This window comes from Chaetodon auriga, chromosome 11 (genome assembly GCF_051107435.1).
Source record: "Chaetodon auriga isolate fChaAug3 chromosome 11, fChaAug3.hap1, whole genome shotgun sequence".
NCBI lineage: Eukaryota > Metazoa > Chordata > Actinopteri > Chaetodontiformes > Chaetodontidae > Chaetodon > Chaetodon auriga.
The window spans coordinates 17,648,702-17,667,908 of NC_135084.1; the positions used below are offsets into that span (position 1 = coordinate 17,648,702).

At 41.7% G+C, this 19,207-nt stretch overlaps 2 protein-coding genes across 3 annotated transcripts in view; both read left to right on the plus strand.

Moving 5' to 3' along the window:
- Positions 1-5,295: 5,295 nt before the first annotated feature.
- LOC143327980 (uncharacterized) lies at positions 5,296-15,213 on the plus strand. Its single transcript, XM_076742718.1, has 6 exons — positions 5,296-5,683; positions 7,555-7,718; positions 9,492-9,672; positions 11,655-11,718; positions 12,241-12,340; positions 14,473-15,213. The coding sequence occupies exons 1-6, from the start codon at positions 5,389-5,391 to the stop codon at positions 14,500-14,502; spliced, it is 834 nt and encodes a 277-aa protein (XP_076598833.1). The 5' UTR covers positions 5,296-5,388; the 3' UTR covers positions 14,503-15,213.
- Positions 15,214-18,504: 3,291 nt separating this feature from the next.
- Positions 18,505-19,207, plus strand: part of adam12b (ADAM metallopeptidase domain 12b) — a 73,311-nt gene continuing 72,608 nt past the window's right edge. For both annotated transcript variants that reach the window (XM_076743140.1, XM_076743141.1), the window contains exon 1: positions 18,505-19,004. In XM_076743140.1, the coding sequence (XP_076599255.1) occupies positions 18,890-19,004 (115 nt within the window). In that variant the 5' untranslated portion in view covers positions 18,505-18,889. The remainder of the gene's footprint in view (positions 19,005-19,207) is intronic.

Sequence of the window (19,207 nt, forward strand, 5' to 3'; positions counted from 1 at the left end):
TAAACATATTGACAGTAGGTGAGTTGTGCTTTGCTCCTTGATCCCCAGTCAGCTGAGAGGAGTTTCCACTGGGGCTTGAGAAAAGACCACAGAGCGCCCTCAATTGCTTGGTGACTTTACAGATGTATTTTACTCCTGGCTGAGCGCAGGTGGGTTGGCACTGTTGAAGGAGGTGGATATACCTGTTTAAAAGAGAGGAGCAACAGTTGACACCTTGAAGTCGCTCTGCTTTATCAGGTAAGAGGGCTCCACAATATGTATTGTAAGGGTTGGATTTCAGAATTATGCTTCAACAGTTTTTAACAGTAATTGTATGTAAAACTCAAATATAGATCTTCATTTTGGAGCAAGGAGGATACACAAATTATTTTTCACTTTTGTTAACAAGATAGGACATTTGGCCCCAGCAGACTAAATGCCATACATCTTAAAATAAAAGTACAATTATTGCATATTCACAATCCACAGGCAAGCCTACCTGTAATCCTCTGGGGTAGCCAACAGTCGTTATGTAACTGTCTAAATATTTCCTCAAACTAAGGTGGGGCTGTGGGAAAGGAAATCTGCAAGGAATCTATTGGCTACCTCAGGGGTAGCCAACAGTCATTATGGAGCACTATTTAACTCTTTTCTCAAACTAAGGTGAGGCTGGAAATCTGCAATAAACTGCAGATATTACAGAAAAATGTTTCAGCTTTTTATAATATTGACCGTGCCAATTTGCATATCAGAGAAGAGAAGACTACTTGGCAGAGGTCTGCACTCTCTGAGGGCCCTTCTAGTTTTAGACATCATGTTCACAGACACTACCACCTACTGTTGAACATTCATAGTTTGTTCTTGCTGTCTCAGGCGCGGATACATGTGAAACATCTTGAGGCCATTGGTATGTTTTCCTACTGTGAATCCAAACAGATTATGGCCCATGTGACCACATTCCACTGACCCACAGTCAGGACCATTACAGCACGCTTGACTCAGTCTAACTGATTTCTCAAAAACAGAATCCCAGTCTGCAACTGCTGCAGAAAATAACAAGGAGTGTGTGGGTCATCATTGTAATACACGATTGACTTACCAGTAAACCTGTGTTCAAGAAGCAGGCATCCATCAAGAGCACATCTAAAACTGAAATATAGAGGTAAATCTTCCTCCTCGTGGGGCAATTTCAAGTTTCTATGTGGCTCTTATAGGTTTCTTTTCATTAAAAAGTACTTGAATTGGGGCTACAAAGGACAGCGTGCAGAGAAATGAAAGACAGCCTGAACACAAAGCAAAAGGCCAGGATAATAAGACTAGCCCATGACAAAAATAACCTCAGCTAACACCAGCACATATGACACATCTGAATACCAGCATTTTGTCCCTGAGCTCCCTCAGTGAGCCTCATTTCAACACCGGCTGTGCTGATGGGTTTATCTCCCACATACCCACAGCTCTGCACAGCTTGTCTGCTTCCTAACCAGCTGTAGGTCCCATGGCTTCCCTCTCTGTTCCTGGCACTGTCAGGAGCACAAAGGTTTACTCAATCACTGGTTTCCATGCATGCAACAATAAGCATATGGCCACATCAGCCAAGTACAAACCCTGTTCGCTGTCGATCTCTCTCTCTCTCTCTCTCTCTCACACACACACACACACACACACACACACAAACACACGCTCTGCTTCTATTTTTCTTCCATGTGTGTCTTACACATTTTGCTCTCACAGACCCACTGGTTGGTGCATAAGGTTTACTTGTATAAGGCTGGCTATATTTTAGATTTTTTTTATGTCACAAGATCCTATGAAGAGACCAAAAGCAACAATGCATCTCCTTCTCAATACTTTCACAGTTCCCCAGTCTGTACGTGCCTCTCAGCTCCAAGGCCATTTATTCAAACCACTGATAAAAATCTTTGAAAAGCAGTCACAAATGCAAACTTTCATGTTTCACAAAAGAAAAAAAAAAAAAAAAGGCTTAAGTCATTTCCTTAAACAGCCGTGGGATTGACTCAATAAAGTACGGCGCCCACGCTCATCCTAAAGAAGAAACATGTCACCCAGTGCAACAGTGCGGCTCGGGGGTGTGTTTTAATGGTTTTTGGACAGAGGAAAAAGACGTATCAGGCTTTGTCTTTGATTTTTAGCCTCTTAATGGGACTTATTGACAATAATAAAAATACATTATTTACATCACTCAATGCGTCATTTTCATATTCAGACAATACAGTGAGTCCTCATTTCCTATTCATGCTCAGAAGCATCAGCATTCGTGATGTTCCCCTATTCATTTTATTCAGGACTGTCCTTGAATTTGTTATCCATCTGTACATTTCATATGTCAGTAAAGACAAACCTACGCTCTGCTCATATACGCACATACAACACATGCACAGTTACCCATATATATAAGAGTATTCATTTGCATTTTCTTTCCTAAACTGTACATGCTATAGTGTGTACATTGTTTCAGTGTTTGTCAGTGTAGATATTTTGTTTAATTCCCCATTTTAAACCATTTGTCCTTCGGCGCTCCTGCTCACGGTCCCTTTCTTTCACAGAAACTCTGATCCAACCCTCTTTTGTAGAGTCCAATAAGATTGCTGTTGTTCCTCCAATTACACTTGCTGGCTGGGCAAAAATAAATCAAAGGAAAAATGGGGTAAAACTGAATGTATAAACTTCTATTTCAGTGTTGTTGTTCAAGCCTGCATTCCCGTCCCATGTGACTCACCTCAAAGTGGAGCACACGGGGTAAACATAATTACTTTTCTTGTATTATATGCACTGTACCATTCATGCAAACATCTTAACAGGCCAACAACATGACTTCAATTTGCAAGGTCTCGTTGTGACATTGTGAGACACAGAATGAATGCTCTGCATGCTTGACAAGTTTATTTTAAAGAGTAAATTGTGCCTCCATTTGTCATAATCTCAGTTTTATTGACTGTAATAGCGACATTGGGCTTTATACCAGCTGAATTGAGAGCAGGGCACTTGGTGTATCATGATTAAAAAAACGAATTATACTGAGTGGTGAATAAAATGAGTCGATAAGCCCCTTCCTATGTCTTCAGAAACAATAGGCCTAAACATTTAAGCTATTGTTTGGTGTTAAGGAATTATCCAGAATGTGCCAGGCAAGCAAGGCAGATAACCATGTTAGGAGAGTCATAGTCAGCTGAGCTGAGGAGCAGAGAGGCTGAGAGAGAGATTTTTCTTTTGGCTGCTGATAGGTGGGAATGAACATGGCTCTAAGCATGGAATAAACGATGGAACGATAACGTGAAGTGAATAATGTGATATTGAAGCATTAGCAGAAAGGCTATTTTCAGTGACAAGATAGCTGTACTTTTGTGATGAGTAGGTAAGTCTGATAATTGTGTTTCAAGTTGAGGAGAGTGTCTTTGAAGTGCACTTTCCCTTTTATGTCATGTATGGCATGTGCAGCCTAGTTAAAATCAGAAGCTGATAAGCTCAAATGGACAATATATTGCTCTTTCTGTTGTCGTCTGCGAGATGAAAAAATAGAAGACGGCTGGTCGATGTCAGTGGGTTTCCGTAGTTGGAGATTCCCAAGCGGATCGACACCTAACATCAATGAGGTAGACAGCTCTGGGTGTACTTACCTGTTTACCGAAGGTCTTATGATCTGGGAAGTTACTATACACTGTTTCTGCAAATACTTGGTGGATAACACTGCTGCAGGTTGTGATCAGCTACTATTGTTCTATTATTTGTTATTTGAAGATGCAAATGGTTTTGCCCTTACATTTTCTGAGGATGCTTGTTGAGCAAAATGCATTTTAAAAATGTTGTTATTATGGATGTTTGAGCCAGAAATCTATTTCACTGTCATCATTACTCAACTAAAAATACATAATCTGTAAAAACCCCATGTCTGTAACAAAATACTGTAATTGTATGATGTTTGATCTCTGATCTAATTGGGTGATGTCTTCAGATTTCCATTAGTTTGCATTCAAGCAAGAGACAAAATTTCTCATTAAGCCAAATTATATTTGTGTAAAACTCTCCTGATATTTGGGTTCTCGGGAATGTGAGACAACACAAGTGCTGTTTGAGGAAGATGTTTAATTGTTTGCCCTTCAAACAAGCAGAAAGAAAAGTGTTAACCAGCAAGGTATCCTGTGTACAAAAGCAGCAGGAAAGTATGTATAATTCAAGCATCTACTGTGTGTTCAAGGTTCGTTTGATTTTTATTTTTTTCTGAATTGAAAAATAAAAATAGAGCAGAGACTGGTTGTGTTTTTTTCTCTTCAGAAGGCAAATCTGGATTGTTCATTTTGAATGTCATGGATAATTTGTCCCCAAGTGCTGCCCATCAAGTTACACATTGTCATGGCAACAGCAACAGATCAAGAAACAAGTTGAGCAGGAGAGCAGATAATAAGTCCCCCCAACCACATCACAGTCACTAATAACTTTGTATTTGCAGTCTTTCTTGGTTTCACTGGAGTTACAGAATCTTTCAGTTTGCAGAGGAGTCAACAAGACACTTGGAGCACCACTCTGATATGGAGCTTTTTCTTTTCTCTGTCTTTTCGTAGGCCTCAAGTAAGGATATCACTGCTTCACTGCACAGGAATGTCCTGTCATGGGGTGTGTGGCGAGGACAAGAGGCGAAGGAGAGTGTGTCCCTTAGAGCAATAACACACTCTGCCTTCTCTGAGACTGCAGATAGTGGACCTTACTGTGGCATTTCCAACCTGCTCAGGACTGCGGGTGTCCCAGATGTGGTTGGAAGGAGTCCAAAGGCAACATTTTCCTCCATCACCATTGCAGTCCGGAAGGTTTTGCCATCACGCTCCACCTCACAAGACCCCGAGTATCCATCTACTCTAACACAGCATGTGAAGGCATCACCTTCAGCAACACTACAAGAGACCTTTTGGGAGAAGAGCATCATCCATACCCTCGAGTACAATGAGAGTGTCAGACTCCCAACCAGACGTGTGCAGCCAGAATCCCACCATTGTGACAGCAAATGAGTTCAGACAGGCCTTCCCACCAGCTGATGGATTGGCAGTGAGAGATCGAGGGAAGAGGAAAGCACAAGTTGTAGAATGTAGACTGAGCTACACAGAGGGCGACAGACAGCAGGATGTGATAGCTGGCTCATTAATGACACTGTCCTCAAAGCCTTCCTACCGGTCTTGTATCCATCTTGAGGTGCCTGTGAGGTCCTTTAGCTCGGCTGTGTTTTTGGACAAGTTACTTTCCATTTCCCTTGTGGAACTAGAGGAAGGAAGAGCAGGTCAGCCCACTTTGTACAGGTCCACCTTGTCTGTTCGCCTTGGTGTTTCATCCCGCTGCAGATCCTCAGCAGATAATGAACCAGCCAAAACTAATGAAGGTTACAGGAGACCCCGAGCAGCCATGCTGGACCATAACATGCACAATGGCGGAAGGAGTGGTTTGGGTCACTGCAGAAGCCCTCTGTCAAAGTATCAGGGCCGCAAGGTCAAGCAAATAGCACCCATTCATGGTGTTAACAGCAAGGCTGATGATTCAGATACACAGCACCACAGCGATACTTTGGGATTATTGTCATTCAGAGGACCAAGCCCCTCAAACACAAAGGCTGGAAGGCAGAAGGGGAATGTAGATGAGGAAGCCTTCCTTACCCAGAGCAATTTCAGGCACAGGCAGCACACTTCCAATATTGGCCCAGGTATGAATTTCATCACCTTGCTTCAGAAGTGAAAAGCTAAAGTACCCACGGCAATTGATCTGTATATTCCCCTGAGTGGCCCACATATTCCTAAACTATTGTAGATAAGATCACATTTCCGAGGCGTAACAGCAAGCTGAATGCGGTGCCAAGGTGGTCTTAGAGGGTGGAAAGTTTCATTTGTTTCACTCTGCTTCTCACCTTTTGATGTATACCTCATGCATTGTTAATAGGACCACACCCACCGAACACACATCTCCAAGTGTATATTCACTGGTACTGGTATTAACTGGCACAAACACACTCGGTCCAACTGCAGACTTAAATAAACATTCACTTATCCTCCACTGACTTCAAACACTCATGTAACAAATCTTGAGTTAGTAGGTGCTACATATTAACTGTGGGTTGCAAAATCTAAACATAGATGTTGCACAATTACCAAGAGACCTTGAGAATGATTGTTCAAAATCACATACACACATTGTGCATAAGCTAGGATAAGACCATGTGAGGGCTCCGCGACATAATTTGCTTTTTGCCACCGAGGAGCTTCCTGTTGAGTTACTGGTGGCAGTCTCTCTTTGGGGTGATAGAGACGGTAACTTACACAATATACTAGTCCCACTATGACAGAACTGGATGTTCCACTGCATGTTTGGTCTTCTAAAAGGTAGCTAATTCATTCAATTACACCAATAATTTGTCGTGTGATTTCCTGGAGTCTCTGCTGGTTGCATGACAATCTCAATGACTTCACTGCACCTGGCCAAGAAATAGTCCAGCTCACTCTTTACACCTGTTTATATTCTTTATGCTAAGCTAATAGCTGCTTGCTGTAGTTTCATATTTAACAGGCATGCGTGGTATCAACCTTTGCATCTAACTCTCCACAAAAAAGCAAGTTATAGTAATTCCCAAAATTCATTAATTCTTTAATATTAAGGTGTAGCAGCAAGGGTAAAGTGAATGAAGTCAGAAGACTCCATAGAGAATGTACAGTATATCTACTGTGCCTTACACGCAGTGAGTAGACTTGTACAGTACTGGCAGCGGATGTCGCAGCTAAAAGGACTGAAAAAATGTGATGTCACTGCCTGAAGCGGTTTTGACTCTTACCTGCCTGCATCCCCTCTTACATGGGCTGTCTCGCGAAAAACAAGTGCAACAGAACACTTTTTAATTATTAAACCACTCTCTGCACTCATTACAAATTTTATTTTCTGCACCATGCCACAGCTTTTTGTTTTCCATGTTCCATGTTTCTTCTTTAAACTTCTTTTTTCCACTGGGCACTTCATTTATTCTGGTGCCTAAAGGGCAAGACATATCCTGTGGCCATATCTTGACGGGCAACATTACATTTTTGGGTGTGCTTCCCGGAGCATGTGATGATGCTCTGTCTACATGCCACATGGTCAAGGCAGGGTATTCAGAGGAGATATATGTCCCACAGAAGGTAGAGGAATGGGGTTACGGGTGCAGAATGGATGCACTGTCATCTTTTACATTATTCATAGGCCACACTCATGTTGCCACTTGGTTTTTTCTCTCTATGAGTTGTGGGGGTAGTCTGTGTGTGCATGTATGAGTGTGTTAGGGTCATATTGAGGTCTTTTCATTTTCCTACTTCTCCAGATTGTAAAAAGCTTAGATGGAACTCAAGAACATTGTAAAAATTGTGCTATAACTCAGTCTCAGAGGGGAAGCATACAGTCATTTGCATTTCATCTCCTGTATGTCAACACCAAATAACAACAAACTACACAAGAAACTGCAAAAACCACATCTACTTTGAAATCTACTGACATGATTTTTTATCTTGGAATGATGTGAGTTGCCAAATTTCACTTCTCTCTGTGTCTCTCAAGTGGACTCCAGAACATGGAGCAAGCGAGCAGGGAGTGAGAAGACAGAGGGACGACAAGAACATGACTGGTCCACAGGGCCTCAAAAAGCCTCCCTTTCGGATAAGACCTGTTCCCAACTGAAGGCTGGTTCTCCGGAAGCCACATCCAAGAGTCTCAGCCTCAAAGTAGGAGCCATATTTCTGTTACTTCTGTCTTTTAGGAAATACACTACACGATAAGAACTCCAAAGCACATGTAACCCTCTGCCTGAAGTTTCATTATTAACCTTTGACAAAATTTTAAGCACAGGATGCACTCACTGGGATTTTCTGATTTTCTCATGACCGTCATCAACAGAGTTTGCTAAGCTGTCATGAAGATGGATCAGTTGTTATCATGTGACCTGCGTGGAGAACAACAGAATAACAAGAGATTGTATATGTGGGGGAAATAGTAACCTGTCACTTCGGAGGGATGGGCTTCCTGATAAATGAGCAACCTGAGTTGAACCTGATGAAGGTCAGAAGATATAACTGAGAGCTCCATAAAATTTCCATTAAAAGAGTTCTCCACTGATTTATAGCATTGCACTTCTATTAAACTCTAATACTGTCAGACTTACAATAGATGGTTGAAAAAAAGGATTAAAAACCAATGCAGCAGAACCAAAAACATCTTTCTTATACCGCAAATTCTTCTTCCTTTTCAAAACCTGCTGCCTACATTACCCACAATGCAACGTGACCACTGACAGTTCAGTCCGAGATACTGGTGTTTTATGCTAATAGCAGTTAATGCAGCCTCAAAGTGCTTGCCTCAAGCACAAATGAGGAATGGGCTACGGTGGTCCGGGAACCTCACTACTTTCTGACTCCACACCTCAAGTGACTTCACTGGAGGCAGTTTGTACACCTGCTGGATAACCGTGGAAGCCTTTGTACAAGACTTGTAAGCAGACTTTGTAAAAGAGTAAAATTGCTGTGGATCTTGTGCTCACAATTCACAGTTTTACAATATATACAATATGTATGTGCATAAGGTCACCAAATGATATTACAAGCAGTTATCATTCCTATTAATAACATTTTTTGGAGACTGTCAGCAAAAAAAAAAAACCTCCAGCTGTTCTAGATTTCTGGTTGTCCCACTGCTTTTGGCCTATTAAAGTTAAGAGCTGTCAAAAAATCAGCAGTGTGGCTGAGGATGCAAATACAACAAAATAATGGTTCCACAAAGGTCAATTAGGGAATCAAGAAAAAGCCTTGAAAAGCTGTTTAGTATTGTACACAGCGCAACCAAACAGGGCGTATGATAAGATAGAGAGCAGTGTATGTGACCTTTAAAACATTTGGAATGATATATTAGACCGTTTCAATTAAGGATTCCCACACAGAGAATCTTGATGCGTTTGCTCTTAGAATAAACATTATCACAACAGCAGCGGCGTCTCTGGAGGGGTGATTTTCACACTTGGAGACATTTTTGCTTTACGTGATATTTGTCACAGCCCCTGCCAAGTAGAGCGGGAATGAAAGAAAATCTTTAATAATTACACGATTTTCATTTTTTTCATTTCCTTCTCCCTCGTTTTATTTTATTTCCGCCTTTCTTTCCACCCTGTTAATGTAACAAGTTTTATCTCAGACTGTGAGGGGTAAAGTTCCAGTATGGTTTGTCAGGCTTTCTAAAGGATTCAGATTCCCCCTGTGAGTAAAGCTCTCTTACCTTTATCCCCAGTAAAGCTGAGCACAATATTACCATGTTGCCTACACCTCCTAGCTATTACAAGGCTGTGAAGAGGATTCTCCAAGGTTAAGGAATAGATTAAGGATATTTTCAGAACAGATTCTAACCCAATGAAGATTTTTTTTCTCTTTCCACAGGATTAGCGTCTGTGTTGTACTGTATTCGTCCCACCAACAAGCAGCTTACTGTATACATACCTCTACCCACCCCAGGAGGCTTTGGAGCTCTTCAGGCCAGACTTCATCAGCCGGTCTCAGGATCGGGTGAGGAGGTTGGAGCAGAGGGCAATGAGAAGAAGAGTGCTGCAGGACTCCAATCCAGACCTGGTGCAGGGCCTCAGGGAGGATCGATGTAAACAAAAGAGGAACTGCACAACACCGGATCCACTTAGTGGTGAGTGCAGCTGAATAACTCTGCCTGAAACATGGAAAAGCAGCAGTGACCCATTAAGTCAAATACAATTTCATCTCTCTGGCCAATAGCCAGTCAGTCAGAAGGTCTCAGTTCTGCTGTCAAGCCACCCCTGATGTGTACCAACAGCTATAAGTCCTATGATAAGGGAGCTGTGGAAGGGCAGGATTTCCACTACAGTGACAACAGCAATCAATTCACAGTCTAGAACTTTGAGCAGGCCCTCATCTTCGAAAACAATCTTTTACCATCTATAATCTGTTGTTACAGCACATTCATCAAATCCTTGCACTGTAGGATAAAGGCTCCTTCAGTAGGTGTAGTTTTCTGGTGAGAAGTAACCATTCCAGGCCCACCCATAGGCAGGAAAATACTTAAATAAGGAACTTGAGGTCATGTCATACTGAAACATGTTGACTTTTCCAAACTGTTAATCAAATGATTTGTGCTAACCTCAACAACCTCTGATGATCCGGAGGAAAAAAAGGGGAATTTTACATAATATTCTCCTGCTGGTACAGTGGCAATTATCCAACTTTGCTCTCTGGTGGCCAATATCTAGTACTGCATATCAGTTGAAGCATTTTCTCTTAAAGCTCTGTATGCAGGGGGTACACGCAGGGAGAGACCAAACGTGTCTAGAATATAATGATCCCTTAGATGTTTTCTTTTCTATTGGTTTCGACTTTTTTCTCCCACATTAAACTGGGTTGCAGCCAGGAATTGAACAAGGCTGAAATGTAACAAAACAAGCATTTGTCATATAGAATAAAGCAAAAATATAAGTTCACAAATATAGATAAAATGAAATCGAACACAGCAAAGAGACACACCGAAATGAGGGATAGGGAGTCAGACATGATATCAGTGGCTGTATGCTGATTGTGAAAAATACATTTGCGTAAAATGTCCAGTTTAAACCAGCATTCATCAAAATGTCATCCAGCAAGGTATAAAAATTGCCTGTAATTCCTCAGCTGTCAGTAAAGATGAAGTAAACTTTTCGAAGAAGACAACCAAGTAACATAATAATTGATCCACGTGTGTGTTTCTGCATCAAAGTGTATCCAACAAGGTATTTTTCTAAATAGTCTGAGACACTTAAAGCTGTAGATCATGATTTCTGTGCAGGAAACACTTGTATATTCGGTGTAAACACTGTCATGAGTCTAGCTCATTGTTCTCTCACACTGAAGCTGTCAGACATATAAATTCTGACGAGGCTTTGTTCAGTTTAGGCGAACAACATTTCTCTCAGCAGCTTTAACTCAGCTGTTTGATTCTCTGTCTGCTTCACGGAAATATGGAATTTTAAAAGCGAGAGAGGGAATTTGATTGATGCTCCACATAGGTTGGGTGATGTCAGAATTTCTTAAACGTTTTCTGATTACACCCAGCGTGATCACTTTTTTTTTTTTTTTTTTGGAGGTTCACCGCAGCAGCTTGTTTACAGCCATTTTTCTTTGCAGCAAATCCAGCTGTATTCGACATCTGACTGATCAACCCTTTAGTAAACATTAATGAAGTGAACTTAGGGGCTCCAACTTAGTTTTGCAAGGTCATTGAGGAGTCATGGAATTAGGCACCTTGAATAGCTCAAACTGGCCTCTGACTCGAGTCTGAAGTCTAATTATGAACAAAGAGTCTTGGTGCTGTTGACCTGAGCAGCCGCACTCTGGCAGGTCACTTGAGTTCAATGGCAGAGACAGAGTGGTCCGACTTGACAGGACTGGATAAGGCTATGTATTGTGTGTGAGTCTGATATGTGCCTGTGTGTGTGCGTGCGTGCATGCGTCCGCGGGTGTGTGTTAATGCTCAAATGTCTAACTGTCTAAAAAAGAGAGATCACACACAGCCCTCAGTGTTCATTAACATATTCAAGATTCATTTCCATATTAATTCTTATTTGTTATTCCTATGTGTGTGTGCATGTTTGTGTGTGTGTTTGTGCGTGTGTGTCCTAGATAACCTTTTCAAGCCTAGAGAGAGGTCTATATCAGGCCGCGAGATGCAGCTGAGGTCCAGACGGTGAGTTCTCCAGACGATGTCACTCTGTCTCTCCTCCCCTTTTTTTTTTATTATCCAGCACAATCCATCAAGCTTGTTTGTCATATCTGCCAGGTTTGCACACAAAGACGATGCACATTCACACACTCACATACTCTATAGATACAATAGATTTTTAATGTCCAAATGTCTTGACAGGAGATACGCGCTACCCTCTGTATGCCTTATCTTTCGTATTTTTTTTTTCATGCCTTATCTGGAAAGGCACACCTGATCAGATGATGGCTGCCCATTGTAATTTTTTTCAAACGCGACACTATCTGACTTGGAGGATCTCTTAACAAATTGGCTGTAGTTGTGGGAGTGAAAAAGGAGTCTGTGTGAGACCTGTTTATCAGTGGATCCAGGTTTTTGCCGGCTGTGGTCTATCTAGATAATACTACTTCTCTACTATGCCAATCTGTTGGCATAGCTCAGCCCCCCTCAGACTTTTGATACCATATTCTCCTGCCCTGTATGAATTTGCCTTTCTTGTGTCTGTAGGATTTACAACAAGCTGCCAGAGGTGACAAAGAAAAAGGAGGAGGAGAAAAAGAAAGCTGTATCACAGACCAACAGATTGCGAGCAGAGGTTTTTAAAAAGGTAGATTTGGGATTTCTTTTGGTACAAACATCAGTTCAAAACATTGGTTGCTTATTCTTCTTTTCTTATATAGAATTAGAAACAATGCTGCAGCAGAAGAAGCCTAAATCCCAAACATGGGACTCAATTTATAACGCTGGGCTTTGAGCGTGTTCTTAAAATCTGAATGCTCTTTGCAAGAAATGATGTTGATGAGGAGCTTTTTTTTTTTTTTTTTTAGATTGTAGATGTTCGTCACTGTGGTATCATCACATTCATCTGTCACCCCAGAGGTCAGCCGTGGTTAGGTGCAGCATTTTATTATTCTTACTCTCTTTAAAGACTTAAAAAACAATATTACAGTCATCTCAGATAATTCACCTTCCACTAAACTAGTTTAGGGTTTTGATTGGACTTGAATTGATTTATATATGGGTCGACAAAACACACCAATCCAAAGGATGCACAGACAACGGTTCCAAGATGTTCAAAGCTGATCACAAAGCATGTACCATAAAAATGAACAAGTGCAAACTAGACTAAAAATATTCACACTGATGCACCTAAATACGACAAAACTATAGAATATGTTTTTTTTAATTTGGTGTTCTTGAAGTTTTTCTGTTTCATTTTCTTTAGTTACAGTAATTAACTCTCGGTGACGTGTATTCATTATGAGTAAATGAAGTGCTCAGTGCATCATCCATGAGGATAAAATGAAACATGGTTTGGTTTTTGTCCAGCAGAGGTCACTGTTTGACTGCTAAAGCCAGATCTTCAGTCATTTATCACCCTGGACTAGCCCAAATAAATGTGCGTTCAACATTTAGGTTATTCAGGTTCCTCTTATTTTATGTGAAATCTGTCACTTCTTAGTAAATGGTGCTTTCAAAATCAGATCAGGAAAGAGTCTTCTTATCACTCATGCCAAAATGAAACCCTTGCTGCATTTGCCCATTTCACTCTACATACCACAGGGTGACGGTGGCTTTCAGTGCTGTGGAAACCTAAGCTCACACAGTATTAACTCAGTATTACTTATTCTATGCCTCGCTGACACGAGGCATAGGACCTGCTTTAACAGGCAGTATCAACGTCCCCCATATATTTAAGACGTGCATTGTCAGACAGATCCTTTCAGCTTCACTTACTGTGAGCCTTCACTCATTCTCCCATTATAACGTAACCCTGACAATGAATTCACTGTCAGCCAGGTGAGCGGAGAGAAATGTGAGGAGCTGTGAAAGATAATTACACAGTCGTGGCATCTTCAGATCGTGTGTGTGTGTGTAAGTCATTACATTTCAGAGTGAAGACTTGGGCTAAGGTTAGGTTTAGGTTAAGGTTAGGTTAGGCAGAGGTTATGGTTAGTGTAAGTCTCCAGGAAATGAGTTTGCCAGTGTTTAGGTAAACTGGGAACTGTTATTCATCAAGCAGCCAGCAATTTTCATTTTTAAGGAAACAGTGAGTCTACAGTAAACCACAGCGTTGTGCGGCTTATGGACACAGCCAGCGACTACAGAGCGTATTCAGTGTGACGTCAAATGTCTCTGTAAGAAAATATTTTATTCCTTGGGGAAATGGAGCAGACGCAATGGTTACGATGCCAGAGTGACCTTGACACCTTTCAAATAAGGCTATTAGCCAGGCTCAACTACAGTGAGATTGGGAGAAAAGGAGTGTGTTCCTCCCCGATAAACACTGAGTCATGTGTGCTTTAGAGGCCTCAGGAGGAAAGTCTCCAACATACACACACACACACACACACACACACTGAGGCACTGAGGTAGGGCCCACAGAAGAATCACAGTGGGGTCTGATAAAGCAGGGTAGAGGGTGGGCAGTTTTGAATGCTGGCTGAAATTAGATTCCAGCTGTTGGGTTGCACTGTAAGAGGAGAGTGATTGCATAGCGGGGTGTTTTGTTAGATAGCAAGTTAGAATTATTTCCCCTACCTGGGCTTGGACATCTCAGGGGTGAGGCTGATGGAAGTGAAAGCCAATTTAGCAGCAGGAGTCGCTCCTGTGTGATGCAGAGCTGCTCTTAAGAGATTGAGGGAAGGAAGGCCTGAGTGCAGATATTGTAGGTGTGTTTTTGATCTGTTTTTTTGGGGGGAAGTTATCTGAAACATTGTTGTTTTTCTTGTTTTGCAGAGAGTTCTGGACCAGATCCTGCAAAGATAAACGGGGTTACGTCACGACCCATTCAGTTTTCTCACTGTATGTTACACATGACTTTGTATTTAAATCAGTTAATCATCTATGCAAACATTGTCATACCTGTGCATATGTACTGATTGTTATTAAGGCTCAATTCCTCCTGTATCCTCTCTCAAGCTGCAAAGGACTGCAGCAAGAAACAAAAATGACAAAATTACATTTTGCTGACCGTCAAGAAGCTTGTGCAGTTATCAGGGTGACAGGAAGACACGTTTTCTTTATTTGTCACCAGTATTTATCCATATAATTTGATGTGATATATAAGAGAGACACATTTAGATATTTCTGCTTATGCCACAATGGCAGATCACTGCAAAATAAGCAATTTCATTCAGCACAATTACACTGTATAAGTGTTGTAGAGAAGAAGATTGTGCATGATGTTGAAGGCTTTTAAGTTAATTGTTGTTGTGTGCAGACACTGACAAAGCCGAACCTTCTCACCTACCACCGACACAGTTGTAAGTGAAAAATGAGAAGGGTTTGACAGTTTAAGATAATAAAGCAATGAAATTGTCATCTGTTTTCCCTGCTCAAATGAACACCCGGCGATTACATGCAATGCAGATTAATCATATAATTTTACCCATTTCTTCTCTGATGATTTGATTCCTTATCTACAATCTCATTTTCCTCTAAAGTATCTCAAAATGAAATAAAAGTATTCCAAGGACATTCTTTGTAGAAGTAGTGTCATTTTCCAGGAAATGTGAGTCTCAGTGCTTTGAGCAAAGCACCTTCACTCTGTCATTGGTACGGTACTATAGGTGTTTATAAAGTGGGAGAGGGGAGGACCACGCTTCGTCATTGGTCTGCCTCGAGGCCTCTGGAGCCTCCCATCCGGAACAGTGGAATTCCAGGCTAATCGAACTCAGGAGACATGCAGCGGCTGTGAAAGGGGCCTTTGTCACAGAGCTCTAAACCAGAGATGACATTGTAATAAGAGAGGAGACTTCTGAGCACTGCCTGGAACCACAGTCCACATATAACCCGTAAAGGTGACTGACATCTCAGTGGCATTTAAACAGAGCCTGCTGGGATGAGGAGAGAAGAGGGGAAGGACATGTGCCACAGGTCTCAGACACACACACAGTATTACTACATGCTGTTGTGGCAGACTTTTGGTGGGTGGGCTGCTCTGGAGTAAATATTGAGAGGGTTTTGAATCCCAAACAAAATGTGGGTTAATGTTGAATATATGTTGAATTTTATTCTGCTACTTTAGTTCATTCTCCTCCACTATGGAATTGATGGACCAGCTGTTGTGTACTGGAAGGTTCGTGCATCCAGAATGGAGGATTGTGGCCCAAAGCAAACAACATACTGTGTGTAGTAAACACTTCTTTAATCCACTGACATTACTGATGCCAGCGAAGCCATTTGAAAGAGTAATCCACATGGGAGAACTGCTCTCCTGCCATGTAGGCTGGTTCCAGACGATGAGCACAGACTGACAGGCGGTTGTATACGAGGAGAAGGGCTGCTGTCAGTCAGCCTCACTCTCTCTGAGGCATCATGTGTCTGTATGTCACATTGCTATATCCACATAATGTGGACTATGTGCTCTGAGGCCCCTCTACTGGCTTCCCAATGGCCCTGACTGACTCAGATGCCCTGAGGGTAGCGCTGATATGTCTGGCTTAGAAAGGGGAACACTAGCTGAGTTTACAGGGCTAATTGCGTACATTGAAGCAGAGCCACAGATTGTACGTGTTTACTCATTATCTGAACATCTAGCCTCGTGGACATGTCTTTCCAGCAATGGCTGTGTGTTCCAGGATTGCGACTGTAACATCAATGCAAACAATCTTCCCAGCTTGTGTACAATATTTACTGAAGGATCAGGTCGTTTAAACAGAACAGAACCAATTCAAGTACGAGTGAACAACAAAAATAAGGATGGTTTTTAGGGTGTACGGTTTAATGAAAGTCTTCAGAGAGGAGGTAAAGGAAGGTACACTGTTGCACAAAGACATTGAGGGATTTTGGGGACATAACTGAATCAAAGTTAGCTCAGGCAAAGCACTGCAATTTTTTCTTTTCTTTTCAGTTTGTATCCTCAGTGGAGATGTGGAGTGAACTGATGCCTGCACAGAGACATCTGTGACTTCTCTGCCTGCAGCGTACACACACAAAAAAAGATTAGACTAAACCAGACCAGGTAGTCTGCGCAAAACACAGATGGGGCCATGGTGATGACGGTTTGTCTGTGTGTGTGTCTGTGTGTGTGTGTGTGTGTGTGTGTGTGTGTGTGTGTGTGTGTGTGTGTGTGTCTGTGGACAGAGTGGACAGACAGAGAGAAAGAGGAAACAATGTCATCCCAGGGGTATTGCGAAATAGGAGGTGACCCACCATTTTGATTGCAGAATACTTTATAAAATATACAATATTCGCACTGAAATTGAATCACGAAGTGCTTTTATTTCATATCAACATTACAAACCTCAATCGTGACTCATGGTGTGAACACTCTCAGCTTTATTTAACAACTTCGTTCAAAGTTTTCAAAAAGAAACTTTGAGTGGGAAGTTAGGGTTCAACAGGTTAAGAGCTTAACATTTTTTGAAATGTCAACTTGTAATCCCATCAGCGTATATGCACAGATTTCATTCTACACAACTCATCATGGTGTTTCACACTACATTTTCCAGCAATTCCATTTCAAGCAGTGCCATAGTCAAACTAGGTAACCGCCTGGGGAAGTGTCCTTTCAAAGCTTTTTTTTTTTTTTGTATCTCACTTGGTTGTGTCTCCGAGGTTGCATCCATCATGTCTTACAGCGAGTAAGTTAGGAGAGGAGTCATCATTTTAATCCACTGTGGACCCACTAGATCAAAAACAACACTACGTTTTAGCACACCAGAGAGCAGTTTAGACAGAGCCAGAAAGACATGGGGGACTGAAGCAAGAGGACATAAATCAAAGCTCTTATTAACTGTAACTTTGCAATTTGTTATATCTACAATAAACAAATAAATGTTTTAATTTGAAGCCTCGTCCATTAATAAACCTCTAACCACCATAGTTGGAGAAAAGACTGTTATACAGTTAGTTTGCACTTAGTCACATACAGTATGTGTGTATGCATAACAAATTGTAAGAAATACAAACTTCCAATTACATCCATCTTGTTTTCATAATGCTATATGCATCTTTTGTTGTTCAAGAAGAAGGAAAAGGAGGAGAAGAATTAGAGAAATGTTAATGAATAATTTGTGCGGTTCCCTCTTTGAAAGTGGTCTTCTTTTTGAATGTGGAGTCTTAAAACACTCAAATCTACCGTGCGGTAAGATGATTGTGTCTCTTGGGCAAATACAGTATCACACAAAGCCAGAATTTTCACTTTCCACCACTTTCTGCTTTGGTAGCTATACTTTTTCTGAACAACCCGTTCTGTTATTTGTCATGTAGCGTTATTGTTCGTTCAATAAAGTTATTTTAAAAAAAAAAAAAAAGTGTAGCTAGCTAACTGTACTGAACAACTAACTGACTAACTTACAAACACAAACAAATACGCTCCAGACATAAAAAATGTATATAGATAAACGAGCCAGTACTTCCTTCGCAAACCTTAGAGGAAAACTGAAAACATTACCTTTTACCTGTTCCAGGAGTGGGTTCCATCTTTAAAGGTATTTTTTGTCATCTAACACGGAGCGATTGGCTAACATTGCTACGCTCTTCCTTCTCTGTCCACACCGTTCTGCTAGCTGCGGAGGGTCGCAGATAAAATTGTGCGCATTTAGACTTGGACTTTTCAATATGAAATAGCTATTCTGTCTCCCTAACAAGCGTTAAGTGGGTAAATGGGTGAAGATAGCAAGTGGGTAAAATCCTAAGATTGGATTTGGCAGCTAGTTAATTGGATTTGACTAAATGTATCTGGCTTTAGGACCCAGCGGAGCTTGAGGCGCACATGGCAAAGTGTGGCTGCTCCGGTACGCGAGGGGATGTCAAGTCTGCTTCACTACTCTCCAACATCCTCTTATTATTCCTGCCGCTCCCTGCCATACCCTTGTCACATGAGCAACACCTCCACACTAAAAACATTTAGCTAACACATGTGTTTGCACGGTGTCCCCCTGCCACTTGGCCGCCAAACGCCTGGTGTCGGAACGAAAAGTTTTTGACAGCTTCTTTCTTGAAATGACAGCCTGCCGCATCTCGTCGGACCCTTGGTGGTGAAGCTTTTTCTCCCCCCCTCCCCGTCTTTCCCCACAACACCACAGTGAACTGCTTTGACCTGTATCTCCATCCCGTCCCTTGTGTGAAGTATCTGGTCGTGCTGCATCAATAACGCGGTCTGACCAGAGCGCTTTCCCCCGGCTTCACCCCACCGAGCCCGGGCATCATGAGAACCTGGAGGCGGCGGAAGAACTTTGCCTTTCTGATCTTCGCTCTCCGTGTTTGGTGCCTATCCACGGCAACAGAAAATGCTGACAGCACGCTTTACAATGTACAAAACGGTGAGTAGGCAACATAAATAACTCTTACATTTTTTTTTGTCATTAGCCACTTAGCTCATTTCAGATAGTGCTGCAGATGTTGAGCCACAGTCTGGTCAATTGTACATGTTTTTTTTGGAGTGTTTGGACTGGATTTCATGCAGGTTTCATCAGGATACATGCAGTCTAAGTTGCTCTGTGTTAACAGTAGTGTTACCTTGCAT